Here is a 27,365-nt window from a genome sequence, read left to right as displayed (position 1 = left end):
AGAGTCCAGTCACGCTCAACATTCAGTCAGTCACACAGTGCACAGCCCACCTCATGAAACATGATTAGGAATATAGGTGAGTGATAACACTCCAACAACACCAAAATTGTTCAACAGAGACCATACTAGGAACAGGGAAAAGAAACCTTTTCAGGCAATCGTAACAAGTCCAATCCTCATATTAAACTTATGTACACATTTATGTTACTTTGCAAACAAGTATATATGAATACTGCAGGGATTAAATATAGAACATGTAACTCTGCTATACAATGTACAATGTACTTCACCATCACTTACTGTAGGAGGGGTGGGGCAGCTTTGAGCACGGAGGGCATGGTGCCCATTTGGGTATTCTGTTATACTGGTAAAAAAAAATACCTGCTATTCCAGAACACCATAGTCAGAAAGTTCAACTACGCAGTTTAAAACACACATACACACACATACACACACACACACACACTTTAAAGCTCTATCACTTGTGATTCTAGAGAAGAATATTAGAATGAATTGAGATCCTATCCCCGTGGGGATGCTACATGTACCTACTGAGTTTACTGAAAATTCATCATTGGGTTTTCACGAAGAAGATGAAAATATAAAACTGACTCATGGTACACTGTATCAACTTAGCTTTATCACTTCTGGTTCTAACAGAAGAAGATTTTTATAGATTTGTTAATTTGGGGAGGGGGAGGTTTGGCCCCCCCCTCCCGGAAGTCCCATCTGAACAAACTGAAATCCTATCTCTTGAGGCATGCTGCCTGCCAAGTTTGGTGAAAATCGGTCATGGGGTTTTCAAGAAGAAGATGAAAATGTAAAAAGTTTACGCAAGACGCAAGCCGGATGCCAGACGAAGAGCGATCGCAATAGCTCACTTGAGCCAATGATGCCTATGAGCAAACGGACAAAAAGGTAACCAGGCAACATGCTGTACAGGTTCTACAGTGAAGATAACAGAGTAGAACTTATTGACAAACTGCATTATCACTGTTCCTATCATCATTCCTAAAATTCTTTTTTAATGCATAATTGCACTGGTCCCAGCAGCTCTGCTACTACAAACTGTATAATGCTAGCCCATTCCTATGTTGTCACAGGAGTGTATAACACATTCTGATGAACTTCTGAACTTGCAAACTTTGTGTAAAGTGTGTTGACCTGAACACGACCTCTTTGGCTAGAAACAGTACACACTAGGATGTATGCAGTGAAACAATCAATGAGTGTCATAAACTATCATCAATCTTCTCTGATGCAGTCATGCATACAGTCCTAGGCTGACTGGTCTTTACACAATACTTCCTGGGCCTGGCTAGTGATTTTTTTTTGGTCGAAGAATCGTACAGCATTCAAGGAGACTACATTATCAAAAACATCTCTGAATGTTACATGTGCCCTCATTCGAGCATGCTGTGGTAATTAGAGGTTTGGCCTTATGTTCATTCTCACATGCATTGCAATTACCAACACCCCCCCCCCCCAAAAAAAAAAAAAAAAAAAACCAAAAAACCAACAACAAATGACCCAGCAAAATGTCACACCAAAGTTGGCAGTATGCTCAACTAATACAGTACAGTATAAGGAAACTGTAAACCATGTGTGTAAAGAAGCTATCAAGCTGGCTGGCTCAATCTAAACACCATAGCTCTCACTTGACTTGATTTTTTTTTTTTTTAATCTTCAATAGTTTAATACATGCTAAAAGAGTGACAGGAAGAGAGCCCAGTGAGCAACAGAGAACATACAGGAAGCTTTATCAGACATGATTGGTGAGCTGCATGTTGTAGGTCATTCCAACAGTTAACATCTTGTCTCCGTTTCGTTTTTCGGTGTGGGTTTTTTTTTGTTTTTTTTTTGTTTTTGTTTTTTTTTTGTACTGTAAGTGCATATGATTTACTTCAGCCAACCCTGGAGCCAGGTTCATATGGACACACACACAAAAAAAAAAGAAAAAAAAAAGAAAAAAAAAGAAAAAAAGTGGCAATAATTCTCCCTATCATATACATTGTATGACTGTAAAGATTCTTAACAGTGGCGGTGCTATTCAATTTCCGTAACAATGTGTCAACAATGCTGTGTCAGCGGTGCACAGTGCGAGCTCTACGTGATTGTACATGATAAACATGGAGCACTAACTCCATCTCAAAAACTACCACAGTTTTGTATATTTTCTCAGCAATTATATTTTATATATCATTATCATTATTATTATTATTATTATTATTATTATTATTATTATTATTATTATTATTATTATTATTATTATTATTATTATTATTATTATTAACTCCACATTTCCAGAAGTGCACAAGTCTACACTGAAAGTGTGACTCTGCTTGACCTCCACATGTTGTGTGTGGGTGCGTAATATCCCCCTATTCATAATATACACGTTGCGAACAGCCAGCATACACACTTGACTGCTAGCGGCGAAATGTTTACATAATCCCATCATCACTGCAGCCACCAGATTATGTGCATCTTGAATAATGAGCACATTCAGATGTTTGGACAATGACGATTGTGTAATCGTGCATCATCACTGACACAAGATCTTGTTTCCCTCAGTTTGTTTTTACTACTAGTGTCTGGCTGAGGTGCCTTTTCAGATTCAACTGCCTTGGAATAAACACTAGTGATGGAAAACAGAAGATGCGCTATGAAGAAGTGGTATTTTATAGAAGAGAACTGATCGACTTTGCCACGGAACCATCGATACTGGCACGACAAAACCCAGTGGCCGAAAAATGAATGCCCTTGTCGTATCTTTCACATGATAGCAGTCGGCTTTTGTTAACGAGGTGGCTCGTCATCTGTCACATGTCATGGGACAATGGGCCATTTTACGACGGACAAAAACATAGCAAAACAGAGAAGTGGCAAAGTGACACAAGGTCGTGTTAACACATTAATCTCTGTGAAGATTAACTTTGCAGCCACTTGACTTGAACTACAGGAAAGGCTGTGATTTCACACTGGTGCGTCAGATACGAGAGAGATTTTACAAGGTCGTCCCAACAGCTCCTCGTGTGCTCTGGATCCGCAACATCCTACTCACTGACCGACCCGATTTTACAGTACACATGAACGCTCAGTTTTAGGCATTATACAGTATTCATCGCATAATCGGGACAGGTTGGGAGTAGCAAACACGGCCCCTTTAAGCGAGGTGCCCGATTTCGCGATGAGCACTCACCATACACTAATGGCATACGACATGTACATGTAGTGCACACACACACACACACACACACACATACGCATGCATACTGACGTACTGTACATGTACATGAATACACAACCACGCTACCCCTCGGCGCGACCCTCTAGCTCTCCCTGCATTCTCGCAGTGTTGCAGAGTAATCGCAACTGGTTCTTCTTCTGTCACCTCTCTTCGAACACAAAATATGTGGATGAAAAGCTAGCACTTTCTTAAACATTCGTAAAATTCTTGGACACGTAGGCGTTCTGTATAAATACATATCCACGACCATGGGAAATGATTACCCAGAACTGATGTGGGAACGTCAATGAAAAGTCCTTCAATCATTCAATCATCACGGCTTGATTGTTTTACTTGCCGCGATCTCTGCACTGTACATTGTACATGTGTTGTCAATATGTAGCGATCTAGCTCGCCATAATACACATGTACAGAAAAGCGAAGGCGGGCAGCGAGCTGAAATGTACGTGTACTGGATGCACGGACGGAAGTCAAAACACACCAGTCCGAAGCTTGCTTTGTAAGTTTGATGTAAACAACAACTGATAGGGAATCTTTGAAATATTGTTGTGGTATTTTGGTAGATTTTTTGTGTAAAATATCAACAAAATCAAAGATCGCTTGAAGAAAAATTGTCCCGTTTATCAGAGGTCCCCGCCCGATTATCCAGTGAAAATAACGTGCATTGGAAATGTTTCTGGGAAGCGTATGTCGTTTAAGCGAGGTTCCCGATTATCAGATGCCCGATTATGCGATGAATACTGTATAAAAGTCTTGCCCATGAGTCTGACAGGCTACAGACAAACAGTCTGCACTATTTGGTTTTGCAAAAAATGAAATGAAATTGTGAGTAAATGTACAAAGAGCATGCTAGTCTCACTTCACAACACTGTAGTTCTCAATATGCATGAAATTGGTTTTCAAACACATGTCACCGTTAGGTAACGTCGAGTTCCTCATAGAATTTTTATTATGCTCTTTCATGTTTCATAAGAGGTTTCTCATTATCTCAAGAAAATCATCATCAAAAAAAAAGTTGGAAACCTGAAGCCAAATCTCAGCTGAAACTACACCAATCTTTTAAAGATGAACAAGACATGAACCATCTCAACATGTACACATTTTTAATTATCAATTATCTAATACAAATTTCTTTTTTTTTTGGGGGGGGGGGTTGGATGGGGGAGTAGAAAGGTGCAGGGTTTGTGAGTTGTGAAAGAGTTGCCAACCTTTCCTACTTGAGCACCAATCAACCCATTTCCTATTACTCACTGTCAATGAGCATCACTGTCTTTCTCTGTCTAGCTCTCTCTTTCTTTCTTTCTTTTCTCTTTTCCTCCCTCTTGTAGTAGTAGTACACCATACAAGAAATACAGAGAGGAAAGGGGGGGGGGTGTGTGAGAAGAGAGGGGAAATCAAAGAAGGAAAAAGTCTTGTATGTATATAACACCCTAGTCTACGTGCCGCAGACTTAATTAATTTATAATCAGAGATTCTGTCACTTCTTACAAAGCTTCACATTGAAGTATGTGTTTATATCTGCACTGAAATGTACAGGCCTCCAAATCAGGACAAGTGATTTGAGGGGCCTCTTGCTTGGAAAGCCGCATTGTGAGGTTACCTACTATTCCAAAGGTCTTCGCTTTTTACGCATTTGTCTGGTTTTGATTAACCTGCCATTAGCGGAATACTGCTCTTGTGGCACTACCAAATGTTCATTACGTGATATAATGTGTGTCTTTTTTTTTTCCATGCTGTTCCTCAAGGGTCCAAAGGTAATATCGCTGAAGGCAGCAAAGCCTTCACTTGACCAATGACAAGATAATGGCAGAGGCGTCAGTTTGGGTGCCGCCTATCAGAACCTGCTCAGTGACCTCATTTACCATTAAAAGCAGGCCATGCTGAAGCAAAAAAACAAGACAAAACAAAACAAAAAGAAAGAAGACACCACAAACCAAAACGTAGAATAGCAAGTGCAAACAGAATGAATACAAAATGAAACACCAACATTCAAGTTAAAGAAATGCTTCCCTCATTATGAAATTGATCTTTCGTGTGCTGTCATATTACAAGGTATGGGTCTGGAATGACAAGACTATTCATGCAATTCACAGGATCCCCTGACAGGAAATAAGTTGGTAATTAAGTCGACGTATGCTAGCTGTCTATTCTCTCCTAAAGCCTCAAGTGCAGCTAGGCCCATGTACACAGTCAATCCATATTTTGTGCACTGCCCCCCCCCCCTTTCTATGCCTCACTTTACTCTGGTGAACATAGTCACAATGAATAAGTTGCTTTAATCTTAGCATAAGCTGCAACAAGAAAATGTTTGCTTTGCTTTTTATCCCGACAATGCCTACTGTATTCACATTCAGGATGAAAATATCATCTGACTATTTTGTAAGCATTTGTCAAACTGCAATCTGAGCAAATGTGTTTCATTTGCTTTTTGTTATACCGAAAATAAGCACAAGCCACATCACATTTAGGACAAAAATATTAATGAGATGACTTTTTGTAACATGGCTCAAAGTGCAATCTGGGAAAATATGTCGCGAGTAGTCAGCAAATATGCCATATTCAAAATAAGAAGAACTGATGTCCTCAATTGCAGTTTATTAAATGTCTCTCCTCAAACTCAAACCAAGTTTGTTGTTTTATGCTCTAAGTCTAACTGCATCAATGCACAGTAATTTTATACTCTGTGGGCTGCATAGCTGCATCTACACCATACTCAAGCCACTTTCACAGTGGTAAATAGAGTTTAGATAAGGTTGGGGAAGAAATGAGACTGAGACCATGTGCACATTTCACTGTGGACAGTGCATGGGCCTACAATGTACATGTACCTGCACAACCTGGCAGTTAAACTGCCACTGTATCCCACAATGCCTTTAAATCAAAGGGCGTCTCGGGTACATCATGCACACTTGCGTCCAAGCAATATACAAGTACTTTGCTCCAGCGCCCATTATCACATTTTGGAGCCCATCCTTCCTTTGACGTGAATTTGGCCAACTCCGCCGCGCTGGCCAGCATTCTTCTTTCTTTCTTTTTGCTTTTTTTTTTGTGGCGGGAGGCTCACATGTGGTAAAACGAAACCGACGGCTTTGATGTTCCCCCGCCACACAGTGAATCGGTTACTAATGAGAGTGTGCAGACCACTCGCCACATGTGGGAGGGGGTCAGGGAGGTGGGGCAGAGCAGGAGAGAAAAATGGTTTCACTTGTGGGTTGCCATGATGCAGAGATACTCTTCCACATGTGAAATGTTCCACATTCACTTGCACGCTGTAGAAATCATTGTGAATGTATTCAGAAACCATGTTCTCATGCGTTCAGAAGAGTGAACTGCAGTCTGTAGGCATGCAGTTGTGAGGGCATTTTTCCCAACATATAGCAGGAAACACATTCAACCCAATGCTGCACATGTTCATGTAGGAGTATGAGTTTTTATAGGTACACTTCGTTGGGCCACTTTTGTAGGGATGTGTTTGGCAGGCTATCCTCTCTACCACCACAAATCCCTACTGATTGCTTAACAGGAAGTTTCAATTAATTATGGCTTTTCACAAGCATATGATTGCATTGTTTCATAGTGAAGGTTTGTCTATCCATCAAAAAGACCCACTGTATAACTCTACATATCAAACCACAGTGCTCCAAATGGTTGGATAACTGCATACAGTGAATTACTAACGAGTTTGAAAGAATGCCACAAAATGGACTGACCTGCTAGTGCTACCCTTGAAAACTTTTGGAATCATTCCCATTTTTTTTTCAATACCACCCTGGACGCTATTCGTCCTTTTCATGCTTGTTTCCATAATGATTTCACATTGATACGTCTTTGGCTGCGTTTATCAATCTTTCTATGTTTGAAATGCATTTCAATACCCACTATCAAAAAGTGTTTGCAAATTTACAATGTATGCCTTTAGGATTGCATTTCATGAGTTTTATCAACTTTGTTGTGAGTTGGTTGGGAGGCCTTGTCACTGTGCATGCTCTCCATTGCGCAGTTTGACCTGAGGAGTGGAGACGAGCAGTTGGAGTCACGTTTCTAACTCCATAATCAAAAGAGCTTTATCAATTGCCCATAACTCCCTGAAAGTTGTTTGGAAACTTTAATTCTGCACCAGAAGTGAGCCAATAAACGCACCCTTTTATTGAGAATTGCATATTCCACTGTTTAATGAATAAGCAACCGCTTGTAGCAGAATGTACAATGCATGATTACATGCGTGCACATGTATGCACTCCCTATGCTATGGAAAGTGAAACTAAAATCCAAGAGACATGGAAATATAAAACATCAGCATCTAGTTAAGAGAAGACCATCATGAAGATAAGGTACACCAACAGGATAGGGGAGGGGGACAAACACATGAAAAATAAAAAAGAAACAGAGCACTATGTGATGAAATACATTGTACATTGTAGTACTGCTCTGGAGACTCGATACAGCCTTCTTAGGCACACCATGCCATTTCCGCCACGCATCATGAGCACCGGGCAATTAATGCATCAACTTCACCACCTTCCTAATTGCTAATGGCATAGAGAAAAATTATATTATTCACTGAAACACCTATCGTTATCCTCAGCTGCTAATGAGAATTCCGCAAGTTGTAGTCAACATGGAGTATCTAAATTCTGTATTTCTCATAATCATACACTCAACTCAGGGATCTTGCTTACCTGTTCCAATACGAGCTTGCAGTTATGTTTGTTTGTGTGATCTCTTAAAATTCTTTGGTGTGTGCAACAATATTGAACTTTCTCAAAGCACAGCGTCACAAATATACAGTACATACTAAAACTGTCTACGGAGAGTGGCATTCCACAGAATTGTCTTTCCACACCAGCATTGAGACTGGTGCCCCGACAGCCAGTTTTTGGAAACTTTATTCTCGATCTTAATTTCCAACTTTGAAAGACTCTAGAGGGATGAGAAAGGAAAGAGGACGACATGGTTTCCAAAATACTGTACCCACTGTAAGTAGATTCCTGGGCAAATTGTACGAGATGCCATTCTCAGCTTTGCTTCAACCACACTGTGGTCGGTCTCTTCCCGATGAATGAAGACCCTCTTCATGCCACAGTAACAAGGATGTCCACAAGTTGACACCTTGCGGGCAGTTTCATGGAGGAGGCTTTCCACGATTGCTGGTGGATGCAACACAATCGCGAACAGGGCAACTGCAGCAGCAGCAGCAAATCCTTGAAAGGTCACCCTGGTCAGTGGTACGACATGTACATGACCACAGCAAGAACTCATTCGTAAATCAGGACTCCAAAAGTTGTGGCTGAGGCCGACTGCCGTGTCTGGTGTCGGTAGGTTACTCCTTTGCCACTTTAGGCACCCTCTATGGTCTTCTTCCACGGCCAGTGTTGCTTCTTTGCGGATTTCACTGTCTTGCTTTTCACGTGCATTGCATTCCGCATCATCTCCCTCCGCTCACACCGCATCCTAAAGGAGTTGCGATCGGACAGCAGGTGTAAAATATAGCCCCATGTAGATGACACAAAACATTCTCCAGTGCTTCCATTGTGAGTATTGATGTTGAGCACTGAGAACTAAAGGGATGTGCACCTATCTGCAACTGATAGTCTTCACATCATCCCCTACAGCTGTACTTCTCTGGGAACATTACCAGACTAAAGGTACAGTTGGCTGCATTTAAACATAATCACACAGTGCTTGCTGTATTCTTTAGAAACTAATTATGTTCATCATCAGTCCATGCAATTTAGTACACAGCAAATCTGTGTGGATTCAGATCGTGGGTTTCAATCTCTGTTTGGATACATATTGCATGCAGGCCTTCATGTAGTTTCTAGCAAAGGACCACATGAGTGTATGACATGGCCTTACTGAAATCTTGTTATAACACCTCATCAAGGGGCATGAATTAAATCAACATGAGAGATAACTACAAAGTACCTGCACAATCACATAGTGTCAAAGGGGCCAGTAATATCGCTTTTTGGAAAACAGAATGTAAATGTGATAAGGAAAGATCACATGTTCCTGTGAACAATGAACCCCCCCCCCCAAAAAAAAAAAACATCCCATAACAACAAAACAAAGCAAAACAAAACAAAACAAAACAAAACAAAACAAAACAAAACAAAACACAAACTTGAAACAGCCAGAGTTAAAGAGGGGGGGGGGGGGGGAGGAAATTAAATGGCCACATGACATTTTTAACCTGGGCAAACCAAACTGGGCAGGAACAGTTCACAATTACTGGTATTTGTGGTGTGACATGTATTCCCGAAGAATGCATTTCCAGGTACAGACAGCATGCAGTTGTAGTTGTATACTTGATGCCATTGATCTCAAAGTCCATTGTGGGTATGCAAATTTTTTTTTAACATCACTATCTAAATAAGACCCTGGTTTCCAACTCAAAAAGTAAACTAACAGAATTCTGTCACGAGGTCTTGAACATACATACTGTACACTGTACGGACATGGTGTATCAATCAGCTGATAAGTGGAAGTATTTTTTTTTTTCATCATGGAACATTTAAGTTTTTTTTTTTTATATTTATCTTAAGATACACATTCATATTTTAGCAATCCTACCTACATGTACATCTACATGTAGGAAGTTTCATATCCTCAATTCCTGCCAAAGAATTGATACCAAACCTACAATGTGCATCATAGGAATGATGTTGGCAGGCATCATGCTTTATCAAAACACTCCTGCAGGAAAGTTGACACAACAGGTGAATTAACGCATCTCCTTATAATGGATCAGAGAGGGATACCCCCTGGACTTGTACTCGACTGTCTGCTATAAAGGATAGAGATCAGGGTTTTCCACTGAAATTCTAGCCAAGAGTTACGTTAGATCACACAAGCTGTTACTAAGATCCATACTTGTGTATTGCACACATCTTGGTATAGATATCACTGACATAGTGAAAAGGTAACTATATCTGTTGTTTGTACTGTAAGCAAAAAAAGATGATTTCAATAACATTTTTACATAATTTGCATTTCTGTCATGAATTTCTTGTTTCTCATCTCTTGCAAGTCAGCCACACTCACTGAAAGCAAATTTGCTACACCAACCATTGCATTTTGTTGTCTGTCACCAGAAAAATTTTGTACAAAGATCCAGCTGTGAAACTATAACGTTCACAAATATTTCAATGAAACATTCATCTCATTTCATTTGAAGTAAATTATTACATTTTTATTCCTGCATGTTTGTAGAGGAACTTTGTTGACTAACAAAAATAATGCAGCAGACTGTGCTAACACTTGTGTTTGACATCCACAATGCTTCCCGGTCCCACGTACTGTAATTTGTGGGGTATGGGAGAGGTTTGGGAAGGGGGGAAAGAGTCTGGGGAGCTTTACAATGTATGTCTGATGAAGTGTTCCTCTGGCGGAAGCCCACCACTAATTCGTCCTGTCTTTTTAACTCAGTGTGTCTTGCCACCAGGAGAAGGGGATATGACACGACCGTAGTTCAGCACGTTTCGGATGACAACTCATTTCCTGGCCCTGGGTTGAGGTTATGCGGCCGATTGTATATCATACGTCCATGCATACCACAGAGGGATACAGAGGGAGAGGGAGAGGGAATGTGTGTGTGTGTGTGTGTGTGTGTGATGAAATGTGTGTACATGCAAGTATGTGTGCGTATGAATGATATGTGCATGAGGAAAAAGAAAAGAGGGATACAGTTTAATACAGTACAGAAATACAACTGACGAGAGATCTATGGAATTACATGTAAACAGTACTACAATACATACCGTATTAGTGTAGGTACATACAATAGACTATACAATTGTACTTATATTCAGAATACACTGTATATCACTATTGTTGTATCATTAAAAAAAAAAACCTGAGTCTTTTTGGTCACAGTAAATTGCAGTTCAACAATGTACCACATTGCAAATTACTGAGTTTACTTTAATATCATAAGATGATGTCATACATTGTATGTTTACAAATATTTTGCACAGCAAGAGTACAAAGTTTGTCAGTATATAGTTTAAGGCCAGTACACTTTTGAAATCCATAGAGATGATCTTTTAATAGTCACTTTCTCAATCGAAAGGAATTTTACAGAAAATATTAAGTTATGTGTATGCCTTGTCTTGCTCAGTTTGATAATATTCACAGTAGTGTGTATTGCAGGTGTATTTCTCTTGATGTTTTTGATTCTGCATTTCTCCTGAATGAGTAGGAACCACTGTGAAACTCATGCTTCTACATAGCATACCGGCGGGGGTACTGGTCCCCAAAAAGCATGTAAAAAAGTGTACTAGGTCTTATCCAAAAATTCAATTGATAGCCCCAATGACAGCCTCTTTGTGGGTAATAATAGCAACTCAAATAACAATCATTTGTAGTTTGGATTTTCAAACCTTGTGCAATACCCAAGGACTGACAAATCTCAGAAAAAGAGGGAAATATGAAAGTTATGTGCCATGAAAGGTGACAAATCCAGAAGCAAAGCGTCTTTGCTAAAAAACTATTCAGTCATTCTGTTTGTGCCTACATGTAGTAAGTTGCAGGGAAAAAGAAGGCTACTTTGTACGTTCAAAACATCTCCACGACGTGTTTAGGCACATTTTGTGGGGAGACATTTATAGTATCCCATGACGTGAGCAAAGCATTCACATCCTCAGACCCTGCAGTAAGAAAAGGGGAAAGTTCCACTGTCTTCCGCTGTGTGGATGAAACTTTTTGTTTTGTTTTTTACTTTTAGCCAGCCTTCAGATGGTATGAAAGATGAGAGCAAAGAAAAAAAGAAGAAAAAAGAAAGAGTTTTGAACAACAGATAACAACACGCCTACGTGCACCGAGGCGATGTTATTCTCTGCCTTTGAAGACCGTCTTGAACAATAATGCTTTCCTTGGAGAGATGTCACTTGGTTTGCTGTCGTAATCCGGGAGGTAAATACAGATATTTGCTGGCACATTATTCTGTGGAACGGCCTTCCTTCTTCCTTGGCATCGACAATCGAAATAAACCCATCACAGTAACATTCAATCCCTACACCAAACATGCTTGCAACACAACAGAAATACAGCTGTACATGTAGTTTTGTTTTTGTTTTTGTTTTATTTTATGGGGGGTGGGGGAATATTCCTACAGTTCAAGAAATTGTCTTGTTGCAGAACATTGTTCTCCTGAGGGGGAGCCACAGTCCTCACAGGGGAAAGGGGGGGGGGGGAGGGAAAGTTCTAAAAGCAAGCATTCACGAATGCATTTTGCAGCATCCTGAAGGAAAAAGAATTGGACAGTGATTGGACAATGTGATCACTACAATGTCAGTCTCTAGTGCCATCAAAGATAGCAAAGGAAACATTCTGATCGTGATTACATGGTTAGATGGGCAGCCAGCACATTTTATGATACCATTATATGATGAGTAATAGACTTTTCTACTATTTACCGACCTACAGGTTGTACCATTCTTAAAACCTGGCGTTCTTTTCACAGATCTACATACATCATCTAATTTTACTCCCTTCTTTCAAAACCACTCTTTTTTTTTTCTTTTTCTTTTTTTTTTTTTTTTGGGGGGGGGGGGCAATTTATCCATTGACAGTACAAAACTCTCTTTTGAGGTGCATGCTGTGATATACACTTTGGACATGGATGGGCTATGTTAAAGGCATAATTTGTTCGGTCCCCCCCCCCCCCCCTCCCAATTCCAAATTTCTCTGACAAACACACTATAAATCCCATTATCTTTGAAGTTATTGCATCGCACAGAAAAAATTCTTCAAGCATTCAGAGTTAACCTTGCTGTAAATATTGGGCAATACCGTAAGTAAAAACTCTTGTATAAACCCAAAGCAGTTTTTTTCCCTTCAATATCACACATATCTTTCTGAAGACCAGTCACAGGATAGTAAAGACAGCAGTATACTGTAAAAGTGGAAATTTTCGCGGTGTTGAAATTTTCGCGCATTTCGCGCAACCAGAAACTAGTGCGAAAATAAAAACACGCGAATATTTTTGCTTGCCATACGTTCCTGTGCGTGATGTCTTGATTCCGCGGAATTAAAAACACGCGAAACTCTTCTGACCCAGCCTAGCGCGAAAAATTAGTCGCGCGAAAATATCCACTTTTACAGTACCACTTTGTCCACATTACACTGATTCCGAAGAAAGGTGCATGTCCTGATGATTCTTCACATTTCCACACAACCATACAAAATTACGAAAGTATTTCAAAAGAATAAAGCGTACGCCTACTACTTGCATCCACTACAAGCCAGTTTCTCATGGATCGATTGGGACAAATTTTCCACACCACAACCACACGGGGATTTTCAGATTCACTCTCTTTACCTGAGAGGGAGTCATTGATTTCATTAGAGCAGACTTTCATATTGTTAAAAAAAAAGAAAAAAAGTGAGAATGAGATAGGATTTGTGGTCGAGAGTTCTAAGCCTTAAAACTCACCACAGGTTATGCATTATATACACATTTTCTTTTTTTCCTGTTTTTTTTTTTTTTTTGGCACAGCAAATGGATTCAGCAATACATCCATTCTCTCAGTAGACTGGACTGTGCTATCTGTTACCGCATCGTTTCCGAATGGCGCAATTATAGCCGTGATCCCTGAGCGTGGACAAAAATCCGCAGCACTTTGGGGTGCGTGGAATATCACAGATGGGTTCTAAAGCCAGCCTCAGGTTCTGTTTGAGGCAAAACACCTCTAAATTGCAGAGATTGTAAACAACTTCTGCATGATGACGGAGGAAAGATACTCAAGGGACAAAATGCCTAGGTTATCTAAACTTTTGCAGAGTCTACTTTGAATATTTTCATTAAAATTGTATGTGAGGGTACACATTTCTTTGTAAAAAGAAATGTAAGATGCATGTGTCCCATGCGTATGTGTAGTAGGATGTGATGTTCTAGGACTGGTGAGGTATACGGGTGCCTTTAGATAACAGAATGAAAGGTACAATGCCATTATCCCTTATGGGAAAGGTTATTGTCTGAATTTGATAAAGTCTGATTGTTCCGTGTAGTGACTCCAAAGAAGTCCCTATTGTTTCGACATGTCAGTCTGATTTCCCATAAATGGGGGGGGGGGGGGGGTTATATAGGCCCTGCATCATTGGTGCCACTGGTATCTCTCAAGCATGAAAGGTAAACATTTCATTACATGAGACAAGTCTCCCATTCCAACTGTTCTGACTGCCAGTCACTGCCACCAGTGCAAGAAGATGCAGACCATGATGTGATGTTCAGCCCAAGCCCTCCTGGCACATGTTTCTTTTCCATGGAAGCTGGCCTAAATCTCAGAATCTCTCCCCTGCACTTGTTGCAGTGGATGAAAATCATGTGCCATGGCGACTTCACCTCTTCCTCTGCTGCGTTTTCTCACCAAAAACTACCAGAACCTCCTCTCCCAGACATAGTCAACTCTCAACTGAGGATTATCCTGGAAATGAGTGAACTCTGCTTCACCTTTCACTTTACATTCATTGCTACAGACCAACGCTCACCAAGGGGCTTGTGGGGGCGAGCATGCATCTCACTTTACATCTTCCCTGCTTTTTTCCCCTTCTTTAGAGACCAAGAAAACACATAAATTCAATGGTGGAAAGAAGGAAAGAAAGGGGAGAAAAAGGTCTGCCAATGAGAAGTGCTAGCAAAACAAACACAGAGCTTTAATAAAAATACATCCACAGAAACAAAACAGGGCTGGAAAGACATCTTTGCAGGAGTAACTTGGAAACGTCAACCTGAAACTCTTTCTTTTCATACATGTTGTAAATCCTCCTTTTCTTGGTTTGAGTAACATAATCAAATGTGACAACGGCAAATCTGATTCAGGCAAAGTACACTTCCTTCCTTGTTTCATCTACAAAGTATTGTTTTTCTGACAATGTAATCATTCCTCTCAATAGCCATTAAATACCCATACAAAGCATAAATTATGTCTTATATCCATACAACTTGTACACCCAGCCTTACAAAAGTTCATAACTCATACTTCAACAATCTCATCCACTAAAATGCATTCATCATCGCTAGCCTTCTTGGACCGAGTGTACCGACAGTATCAAATAATCTGATATGGACAGAAATTCTGATTTAAATTACACTAACTCAACTGAAGAAGGAAAAAAAAAAGATGCTTGAAGGGATGGTACAGTATTGGTGGAGATGAGAATTGGGCTTTTAACTTTTTGTGAGATACCAAGAAAACACTTATGATATAGTACAGAGCATACCATTTTAACAGGAATTCAAAGTTTATATAATGATGAAAATCAGGTTTGGAATGACTGAAACATTCAAAAACAAAGTAAAACAAAGCGATCATAATAAAGTGTGGGTCCCACACTTCATTGGACCCACACTTTATTAGAATCGTTGTTTTTGGGATATCTCAGCCATTTCAAAACCAATTTTCATCAAATAAACATTGAATTCCTCATAGAATTACATGCTCTTTCATATTTCCTAAGAGATTTCTCATCATCTCACCAAAAAATGCTAGACACCTAAAATTAGGTCTCAACCAAAACTGTACGATCCCTTTAATACCATTATACTGCCAACTGTGAGTACATTTGTATACGGTGGGCTGCACTGAGAGCATGAAACTGGGACGATGTCTCCCTAAATGTATGACAATGTGAAGGTGTAATCTATACTGCACCACTGATAATCTTTACAATTCCTGAAACTAATCCTTCTTCAAAGTGCCTCGCATTTGAAAATGAAATCTAAAAAAATTGCCAGATCTACCATCTCAATCTTCTTCTGTTTTTTTTTCTCTCTCTCTTTCTTTTTTTGGCAGAATAACCCACTCAAATTGACAATGGGGTTCTGCACCTCTCTCAATATGTGCTGTGCCAAAAATTTCATCAAATGATGCACATTCATCCAAAATATTGTAGAAGAGATCAGTTTCATTGACAGGTTATCAATACACACTTTGCAGCAGGACCATTATCTCAACATGTACTGTAATTTCAAGAGAAGAGATACACTTCAGCCTCAGGGGGTTTTCTATAATTATGACAGTATGTTGCTTGTTTATTTGCTACATCACAAGTACAGATGTGGAGGGGCACTTGAATGCAGAAAATGATATCAATGGTTCTCCTTGTGCGCAACAGAAGTGAGAAGTAATCGTGGAAAGCCATTGGAAGACACAAGAAGAAGCTACGTGTAGACTTTCAGGGAAATACAAAGGTCAATGAATATTACAGTTATAGTGATCAATTCCTCATTGTTGAGAATTTACCCCATAGGTACTACTCCAACAACTCTAATATTCTTTTTTCATTATTTACTAGACTTTTTCCCAACAGCATTTGGGGTGGGGTAGGGGGAGAGGGGAGCTTAGAATGAATAGGAAAGGCGCTAAAAGAGGAAAGATGGTTTGGTGTTACTGGTGGGGATTAAAGGGCATTGGTAGGGAGGAATGACAATGGTATGGGGTTGGGGGAGGATAGCCAATGATCACATGGTATTTCTAAGTGGATTTTCCCTACTCTGATATGCATGTAGCTGCACATGTCCTTGACAATGATAACAGGATACCCGTCTAGTAATTACCAGTAGAGTTGTAAGAGGATCAGCTCTGTGCACAAGTTGGAAGAGGCCTTTTTCTGACACAATAGACCGTGCTATACAGGCGTTGTTTAATCTGATACTGACAGCAGTAATTGATAAAAGGCAGACACAATAGGACGGATGTAATCACCTATAACCTCTGACAATGACAGTGAAGTTAACAAATTATCTTCCCTTTTATGAACGCACTTGAATACTGGAGTATCCTTAGGACAATATCATATGCAATGTTGAATCTTTACAGTGGAATACTCAGTTGACATGAATTTGATAGGTATAATGCCTACCCACTAAAAACCACAGAATGCTGAAATCTTATTTGCAGTCAGGACAACTTTTCTGTAACTTTCAGCATGAGAGAGAACCACAGCACTCAGTGGGGGTAACCACAGGCCTTGCCCATTTACACTGAGCACACATTGGACTGTGCGTCTCTATACATTGTGTGAATGCACGAACACGCAGACCCTGTGTACATGTACAGCGTTCCAAGCACAGCCAGCGAGAGTTTCAGTACACTGCAGCTTCTGTGCCCTACACCTGTAGTACTGCAAGCAACATCTACACAGAGGGTTCTGTATTGCCACTGGAACTCATGGAAGGGGCTCTCTCTCGTGGCCTGTGTGCCCCCGACTGACTGTTACAAAGCTTGAGAGAGAATGTGGAACTGAGTGACGGAGGGCAGAGGTCACTGGTGACACATAATTTCGGAGGCCAGGGTGGGGTTGGAGAGAAGGAGAGAGGGAAATAGAGGGGACAAAAATAAAGTTATTAGAAAGCACCAGGGTGTACAATACAGAGTCCTCACAGGTGAAGCAGCATTGCTGTTTTCAGTGAGTTAGGGTTTGAGTACAGTACCTACTGTACTATAGTATGTGTTCTGTTTGTTGTTGGTAAGAGGGTGTGGAGAGAGACACGGATAACATCAAATCATATTAAGAAGAGCAAAATCTATTGTGGATCATAAGGTAGCATGTAATCTGTATATGACAATGATCTATGATCAGCAGTCTAGACACCAGAAATTTATCAGTTATCAATGAAGTTTTACATCGAAGAAAACATTTCCTTATTTGAACAACCATCATTACATGTACAAATGTGTGCTGTACAATATGTACATGTGTATGTGTGCAAATTCAGCAACTAACATCAGTTTAGCAACAAAAAAACATGAATGAACATAAAAACAAGTTTTCTTCAGGTAGGAGGACTGAGCAAGAAACATTTAATTAAACACACAGATACAGCAAGTAGAATGTACACAATGTTTATCATAATACTGGCTGAAAACCATCTGCAGTAGGCCAAAAAGAACAGACAAGCACAATTATATTTTGTTTACTAAATATTAAAGAAACATGCCTTTCATCTGTCTGTAGCCTGTTTGCTCTTTATACCGTTGCACACATGCCATGCAATGCCTCCTCCAATATATCTAATGGTTACGGAATGACGCACATAAAAACATTGTTTTGATGGGACTGAAGAACAATTTGGCTTGACTTACAGCTCTCAAAGCAACAAGTAATTTAATCTCAAGTTCATTTTATAACCAGTGTATCTTCAATATTTATTGTAAAAAATTGCACACGCCATTATCTATTTTCAGTTACATGTACACAGATATAACAGACCTGTCTAGATGCAACATTGCTCTACTAAGCAAAGACAGATATTGTGTAATTCACGTGTCAACAGCAACGTGTGTGCAATGAGCAGTAGGGCGCCACGTTTAAAGAAATGTGCTGGTAATTATGAATTAACAATGCGGGATGTGTATCATTGCGAGAGGAAGTTTAGTCAGCAATATGGCAAGACACTCATGGGATCATCGACTAATTAATGGCAGAGAATTTTTCATTAGTCCCCGGGGAGTATGAAACTGTTGGAAAGCATGGCACGAACACAGCGCATTCAGGCGAAATCTCAACGTCACAGGATGCCCTAAAATATTCACAATTCAGCGATTACACAGTTCGGTGGCACGGCATGCCCTACTAAGACGCCAGCATGACGTCAGCCCACCGCGCAGCGGGGCATTAAAGGGCCTCTGTCCGCGTGAACTCACTCGGTGAAAACCAGCTCCACTTGTGATGGAGAGAACAATTCACGGCAATGGGACTTTTATCATCATACATTTCTTCCATTTGCGGGCACTCCTCTAAGCTTTTTTTTTTCCATTCCCCCCCCCCCCCCCCCAAGATTCGATGTGGGGGTTTGAAGTGGGGGAAGTGGTGGCACAGGCTGACGTCAAGAACCAGTCTCGGCAGTCTGGCAGCAATTGGGGGCAGAACACCTTTTCACATGCAAATTGGGCTGGGAGGCCAGGTATGATGGACCTATTGTGGGGGCACTGAGCTGTGCTGCTGTAAATGGGCAGCAACGCTCTTTTTGGGGATCACCCTGATTTGCTGGTCCCCTACATTGTATCAGTGCCTGCTTTCAATGTGCTGCATTCCTGTGCTCTCCTCTCACTCAGTGTGGCTACCTGCAGTATACTAGTATTCCCAGAGACTATTTTTCCCCCTGGACAAATCCTTCTTTCTTTCTTTCTTTTTTTCATAATGTCCACCCCACCCCTTTTCCACTTTCCTTTTCCTTCTCTTTGTACCCATGGCTGCAACATGCACTAGTGAACACACAATAGGATTAATCATTTGAAGCTTTTTTTAAGTGGTCACAATTTCTTCCACATGCTACTCAGCATGTCCTTCACATCATACATACAAATGTATACAAAACTATTTGTAGGCTGCAGATGTGTCCCACATCGTACTTCAGGGTATGGAGCCACAGTACAGGTAGTTCCATGGTAATACTACTACTGTACATGTCTGTGACAAACAGCAGTCAAACAAAAGTTCTGCTACCGTACATGTATGATACTGATGACTCCACAATGTGCAGGAAATTACATAACCTGTCGATTACATGCAAAATACTAGATACATGTTGCATTTATATCACTTACTTTGTAGATCCATACTCCTTTTGTTGGCAGATACCATATGACCGCTTTAAAAAAAAAATGACACTCACACACATGGAAAATGTGAACAGCCAATTTTCCTTCAGACTGTCAGACAATTTTACAATCAGTATGCCCTATCTCACAAAATGCAATTTAACGGCCACTCAAACAATAAATTACAGAGCAATTGAGGTTAGCAGCAGTTTTGACAAGTCTCTCCTCTCCACAGAAACTAAAAGACAACTCTTAACCAAGTTTTACCTTCACTTGTTTTTAAAATACAATTCAGAATATCTCATATATTGTAGCACAAGGCAAGACAGTTATTGGCATAATGGTCACTGAAATAATTATTTAGTAGTATAAATTCAAATGACAAAATTCTACACATATCAATATCGTCCTCCTACAAAACTGTCTTCACGCGCCTGTTCTTTGTGGAATTCTTACGAGTTCAGCATTCAATTCTAACACGGCACACCCATGTGTGGTACAAGAATTATAATGATGTATGGGAAAGAACACAACATTAACCCTGTTTTATAATCTCCCAACCAATCAGTGTTAAAACAGGCAGAGCAAGATCGAAATCATGTCCCCCCACAGTCATTCAACGGCACTTCCTCACACGTCTCTCCCGCTCTTTCTCCCTCAAGCAGACACCAGCCACCCGACGCTGGTATGCATCATCAAATTTTCATCGTGCCCTCCTTCATCAACTCAACTGCACAATCGTGATGCGTACATTAATCACACTTATCTCCCATTTACCACTGGGGGTATCTGGGAGAGGGGCTCGGGGAGAAGCCAGTGCACACACGGGGCCGGCCGATCGCAAGGCCTGGCATCCCGCTGCCTCGTCACCGCTCCCCCGCTGGAGCGACGGCAATATCTTATCACGGAGATCTCCTTTAATTCTACCTACGTCACATGGTCGTGGAAAGGTCATTACAGCTCACGAGTGCCGAGGCATGATGTAGATAAAGGGACTGAGTTAAAGGGAAAGTGGAGCCTGCTGTAGTGCATGGTACATGTAGCAGTGGCCATCCTCCGTGATGCTGCTCATAATTAAAATGGCATGCTGACATGGTGTGTACAAACTGCTACTACACAATGTCAGCTAAACGTATACATTGTTGGGATTTGTGTTGCATTTTGTTTCCATTATACAATGTAGCTGATAACAAGAACACTGCTGTCATCTCTAAAGAAATGTAAAATATTTGTTGTTGTTGTTGGTAATGAAAGGAAAGTAACTTATCAGTGTTTCAATAGAGAGCGGGAGTTTTATTAAGATAAAAATAAGTGAGAAGGTACAAAAATGTACAGATCTTGAGGCAAGTTCATATGCTACAATTCGTATCAGCAGAAGCAGGAGATTCCATGAATTATAAGAAAACGGGCAAATGTTTTTAAATCTTTTACTAATTGGTATCTGTCAATGAGGGCCTAAATGTAATCTGCCATAAAAAATAAAGTGTAACATAAAAATACACATGTACAAGTGTGTATGATTTCCATATTTTATGGCTATACCAACTTAGGCAAAACAAACCAAAGCAAAACAAATGCAATGTACAATGTATGCAAAATACAGTGGATTTCACTGTCATGGCATTCATGTAAAATTTGGGAAACATGTGCATACCACTGTGCATGTAGAATGTACAAATTAGTAAATGAAAAGGAAAATTGAAGTGTCTGAATACCGGCAAAGTGCATACACCCTTTTGCTTGTACATAGTCGATTCAATGTGCTCACTGCGTGCAAGGACATCCACGCCTGTACTGGCAGCATGTTCAACAGCACTTCTGAGCCACTAAATTGCAACGACCTCATCATGGCTAAAGAGTTATGGAATGATGGAAATTGCTAACACTAACAGTCACGATTACACCTCAGTGCATGATGTAGCGCCATCCTTTTGGACTTGATCAACAATCAACTCAAGTGAGGCTACAATCTCTGACAGGTAGTTAGCTGAGAAAAAGTGACACTATTTGTACCAGATACTTTGTTTGTTGATTTTTTTTTTTTAACTCATACTTGTTGGTTGAAATAATCACAAATTAATGATTTTACATGTAAACTGTACCTGCATACTGCACAACACCTTTTTTTTTAAACATTGATAACTAAATTAAAAACAGAGGTGTCAGAATTTGAACAACACTGACCTGAAGAAGTAATTGGAATTGCACTTGTTTATTGTGGATCACTTACTACAGTGTCAAGGTAGGGGTCTGTGATCACAAAGCATTCTATGTCGGTATAAAAGCACCACATACAATTGTACATAATATGTAGGCCTACATGTACATATGTATAGACAGAGAGAAAAAACAACAACAAACAAAGCCAGCAATGGGTCACACACACTGTGCATACTTCACAAAATGTTACGAAACACACAGAGACTATTGTTACTATAGAATAATCATTGAGAAATCAGTATGTAAACCTCCAACTGTATTCTGTAGCAGTCAGCCACCATTTGACCTACATTGTGCATGTACTCTTAAAAATCAATTGGCTTCTACATAATTATATGTAGTGCATTATATCATCACGTATTAATCAACTGCATACATATTACATAAAATGTCCCAAATACTGTGCTTTTCAAAGCATTAGATATCCTCACAAATAAAAGCTTGTTCTTGTTGTTGTTATTGACTGGAGAGAGTAAGTCCTGTAGGCTTTCAACTAATGGATATTGACAATAAAACACGAATTAGAATGTTCACTGGGCTACACCTGTGCATACAGTGTACATGTACAAGTACACCTCTCAACAAATGATATACAATACTGGCTCAAATTATGCTTACACAACAGCCAAACATGGTACAACGTACAATGTCATTCCTCTAGACCTCAGATTACAAGTACGTATGTAATCCTATGGTTTGGGCTTGCCATGATTGTGCCAGTATCTTTCCTGTATTTTCTCCACTCTGCTGTTCTGCTGCTCTGAAGCAGCAATCTACCCAAGAGGTAGGCTGTTTACAGCTCTCTGTGAAAGTCAAAATCATATCACATTCAGTTACAAGTATTTCATCTCAACTGACGGTCATCAATATTCTTGTAAAAGTAGATAAATCGGTTAATCGACTCCTTTATTCTTAGACTGGTGAAAACATGCATGTTCTGTAACTCAATACTATTTTTTTTTTTTTTCTGGAAAAGCTGTTGCAGGCAAGCATCTGTATCGGAATGAAGTTACATGTTGGCTTTACACATGGTTTGGGGTAGAGATTGAATGTGACACTTCTAGGTGAATTGTGCACACAACAGTATACAGTAGTTGACCTCATTCCTTGCACAGATGGCTAAGCTGCCTCTTTACTATGTTCACCAAACTGCCAGCAACTCAAGCTTAAGTTGAAATCAAAGGTCACAGTAACCTCTATAGTTTATGTGTTCAATGTCCATGTACGGGCATCACATCATGACCTGACAGACTAGAGGTAGGGCTACAGCCCATACAGTGTAGCAGAGAGAAAAAAAGAATCAACAAAAATAGTATGTCTTATCTTTTTATGTTGCCAAAACTTCATTTGATGAGGTCTTTAGAACTATTTCCTGCATGGATATGGGATCTCTACAAAGTTGCTGGCATCTTTAGTGTAAATGTGATGTGAAGTTTTGTAAATTTCACTGTGCGCATGGGCCTACCTGCTGGCACAACAAACTTTGGAATGGGAAACATACAACAAATTACATGTAATGTACTTACAGTGTGAAGGTAAAGATTACACATTCACTACATTATGAATTTCAAACAAGACAAGCCTTGTCCTACATACATAAAGATTAGATGGATGTAAACTGTCATGATCTTTTTAATAACTATTCTGCTTGTACTGTATTTTGTGGCAGAACATGCAGTGCATGCATGCTATGTATTATCATACAGGTTGTATAACAAATGACATTTGCACAGAGCAATAGTATCATGTTCACAGATCAAACAGCTTTAAAGGTCCAGTTTACCTTTGGGAGCAGTGATTTCAAAAATGTTCAGGATGCCCCATTTGATGCATATGTGTAGGTCTGCTGTATCACAAAACATCCTACCATATTCATTTTTTTTTTTTTCAATGAAGTCTGAGATATCAGTATTTTCTCAATAAACCATAACTGTAAACGGTTTAGTCTGGGAAAATTTTTATTATAACAATTGTTCACATTTTGTGTATTTAACAATACTTAACATCGATTATATTGTTGTTTTTATCCCTAACTCACATTCTAGAACTATTTTGCAGCACTAGAGCTGGGTTTTTGTTTCATCTGCAAATGGTAAATTATGCCTTTAACACCACAGTGGAACAGAACACATGTTTGTGAGTGACAGTTTCCTGTAAAGAACACATGCTAACCATTGCAGCAGACAGAAATGTGACAGAAACTGAAACAACACATCACTATGTACTTATTGGGGGCAGTCTGACAATCTTTTTTTTTTTTCAACAATGCATTGACATTCTTTTTTCTATTCTTTTTTTTTTTTGAGGAGAGCATGATGCTCACAATATATGATATCACATATGAATGTAACAAATGATATTCAAAAGGCATGCCTATTCAGAAATTTTAGCATTTTGATCAACAGAAAATGAGTATCAAATGCTTGTATTCATTTCCTAAATTGTCTTTTTCTTTGGGGATTACCAATGATTTCACATACATTGTAAATTTAGAATACCAATTTCTAATTTAATTGAAAACAGTAGTTTGGAAAACAGTACTTGACTACCATACTGCTGGGGCCACCCTGTATAAATAAAACAAAATAATAATAATAATAATTGACTGATCACAAAATATTTCTTGTTTAGATTGTGCTTATTTAAAACAAACAGCCTGTTTTCCAAAGATTTTCCCAAATATCGATCATCACAGAAAATCTACTTGCCAATTGTTCTGGATATAAAGCAGGAAAAGATATCTCCTACTTTACTACACAGCTACAGATCTTTGACTTGTACATTCTGTATAGACCTGTATAAGCTGTTTAGAATATTTTCGCATACAAATATTTCTGGGAATGGTGAGGTCACAGACATTTTCGTGAGATATTGTTTTCACAATTTGACACTGAGGCTTTTTTTTAAGGCCTATATTGGTAGTGCACTAGTCTTGTATCCTATTTGCCCAGGGGCAGGCAAGGCGACATTTTGGCATGCTGACATTTTTGTGGTGTTGTTGAATTCGCGGTCAAGCAGTGATTTGTAAAATTCATTCGCGAAAATAACAGCTTTTTATACAGTATTTATGCAGTATTTATGCATGGAGTCCACCATCAAACTGATACTTAACATTCCTTCTTTTTCTTCTGTTCTTGTATAAATGTCTGTTAATCAATGATCTTCAACATAGCTATCTTAGTATCAAGGGGCCTACTCGTATACTCTCAAAATGACTATGTAGCCGGCCTGAGTGTTAACAAACGTAGACCTAGAATTAGTAGAAATATACTGGACAAATTAGTAGAAATATACTGGACAAGTGAACCATGATGCAGCTCTATCTCTAAGATATTTCAGCAAATATGTGGAAGAGGCTAGGTGACGAACGTGAAAGTAGGTAGCACATTCTACATGGGTAAAGTGCGGAAGTACACTGTACCACCAGCCTTCACGGCCACAGGAGAGGGGTAACGTTAGAGGGAGAGAGAGAGAGAAAGAAAAAAAGAGCGTCCGGATGGAAGTAGCCTTCCGCAACGCCCGTAGAACCTACACACTGCGCCGCGCCGATTGACATAGGCGAGAAAGTTCGGCATGAAACTTCCTCAAAAATCCGGTCAGAAAACACACAATCCGGCCATGGCAGTTCTTGTATACAGTTGTATGTGATGATTTAGACATTACTGTACATTTCAGTGACACTCACCTTCCAACCTGCTGAACTGTTACTATCTCCTTTGTCCTTGAAAAAGTGGACATTTTTGACCATCCAGTCGTATATTTGAGATAGGGTTAATCGCTGGTCAGGGGCGCTCTGGATAGCTTTGGTTATCAAATCTGCGTATGACAGATTTCCCCAAGCATTCCTCCGCGATCCATTCCTTCTTTGAGATGATGGAGTTGACAATTCACGATTTTCTCCTCCTTCTAAAGGTAGCACTGACTTAGCATCTGGAGATTCTTCTGTAACTACAGCAGGAGCACCATGGGGGTCTGCCGCGGCAGGAGCGGCTGCAGCAGCAGCAGCGGCTGGCTGTTCACTTTTGGAATCAAGGAAGTCTGGCCGTCGTAACGGCCAAGTACACGATCGTGGTCGGGGTTGGGGCTCGAAATCGGGATCAAAATCAGCCATGATGATGTAATTCCCAAAAGGTTATCCAATATAATGCCAGAGGTTGCAGGATCACCAGTATTATCCGCAAATTATTGGAGTTGTTTCCTAGAATGACATAGCTGAACGCCGTACACGTAGCTTCACATCGATGTCACAACATGCAGACTGCACCAATTATCCTATCCTAAGCGTGCAGTTAGTTCACTGTGAACGGACAGGTAGGTAGCTTTCCTGCACACTGACAATAGTGTGCGATTTGATAGTGGAAGAAGCATGCACACACTGCACTGCCACACTACGAGAGCGACGAGGGTACCTTTGCGATCGCGACACGGCTATCGTACGTAGTGTGCGCATAGCATGCATATAGGACGTGTTGAGTAAAAGGCTCCGCGCAGTATTTTAGTGTTGAGAGTGACCAATGTGAATGCGGGAAAAGGGTTGTTGTGGACGGGTGACGCGACGCACGAGTGTCGATATGCGAGACGACGAAAATGGGCTTAGAACGCGTCGGTATCTCCCAACGTCACGAATTGCTAACTGCGATATATACCATAATACGGTGTACACACACGACATACACACGCACTCACGATTTTATACAAGAGAGGGAAACCTACGCACTTCTGTATGCCAGCATGCGGAGCACACACACACACACACACGAATGTACGGATGTATGCCTGGGCAGCTATCCTGTGTGTGCAGTGTGGCGGTATTTCACATGGAGTCAGTAGGTGACAGGCAAATAGTCTGTGCAACACGCAACACTGAATGTCACATCGTACCGCCATAAAAGTCCCAACAGAGGGCGACAAGACATCATTTTTGATAAGCATTTTGTGCAATGTTTCTGATTATGGGTCTGTTCGAATAAAATACTCCATCGGGTACTAAGTCGTTAAAACATAAGAAATGAAGAGAACTGACCTCAAAAGGATTCTGTTGGAATGTTGGCAAAACAGAGCAAAAATACAGGTGAAACTAATACCAAGAAAATATAATTTGGTAAGGGCTAGACCTATCCGTGAGGGGTATTAAAGTTTCAAATTTAAAGGAAAAATAAATCGTTGATAAGAAGTACGCACATCTATACACACTCTTAATCTTCGTTTGATTTCATTTTTGTGCAGCCTTTACAGTTGCGACTCTGCTGTTTACGACTAGTAATAGTTCTCTCACCGAATGCTACCAATGTACAAAACATTAGCAAACACGTTTTTAGGTATATATATATATATATATATATATATATATA

The 27,365-nt window shown here is 40.0% G+C and overlaps 1 protein-coding gene across 1 annotated transcript in view; it reads right to left on the bottom strand.

Moving 5' to 3' along the window:
• Window positions 1–26,238, bottom strand: part of LOC140242586 (forkhead box protein O1-like) — a 142,396-nt gene extending 116,158 nt beyond the window's left edge. The window contains exon 1 of the mRNA XM_072322336.1: window positions 25,700–26,238. Within this exon, the coding sequence (XP_072178437.1) occupies window positions 25,700–26,125 (426 nt within the window). The 5' untranslated portion in view covers window positions 26,126–26,238. The remainder of the gene's footprint in view (window positions 1–25,699) is intronic.
• Between the last annotated feature and the right edge of the window lie 1,127 nt (window positions 26,239–27,365).

This window comes from Diadema setosum, chromosome 19 (genome assembly GCF_964275005.1).
Source record: "Diadema setosum chromosome 19, eeDiaSeto1, whole genome shotgun sequence".
NCBI lineage: Eukaryota > Metazoa > Echinodermata > Echinoidea > Diadematoida > Diadematidae > Diadema > Diadema setosum.
The sequence above is the reverse complement of the archived record's forward strand: the minus strand, read 5'-3'. Positions and strand labels throughout refer to the sequence as shown.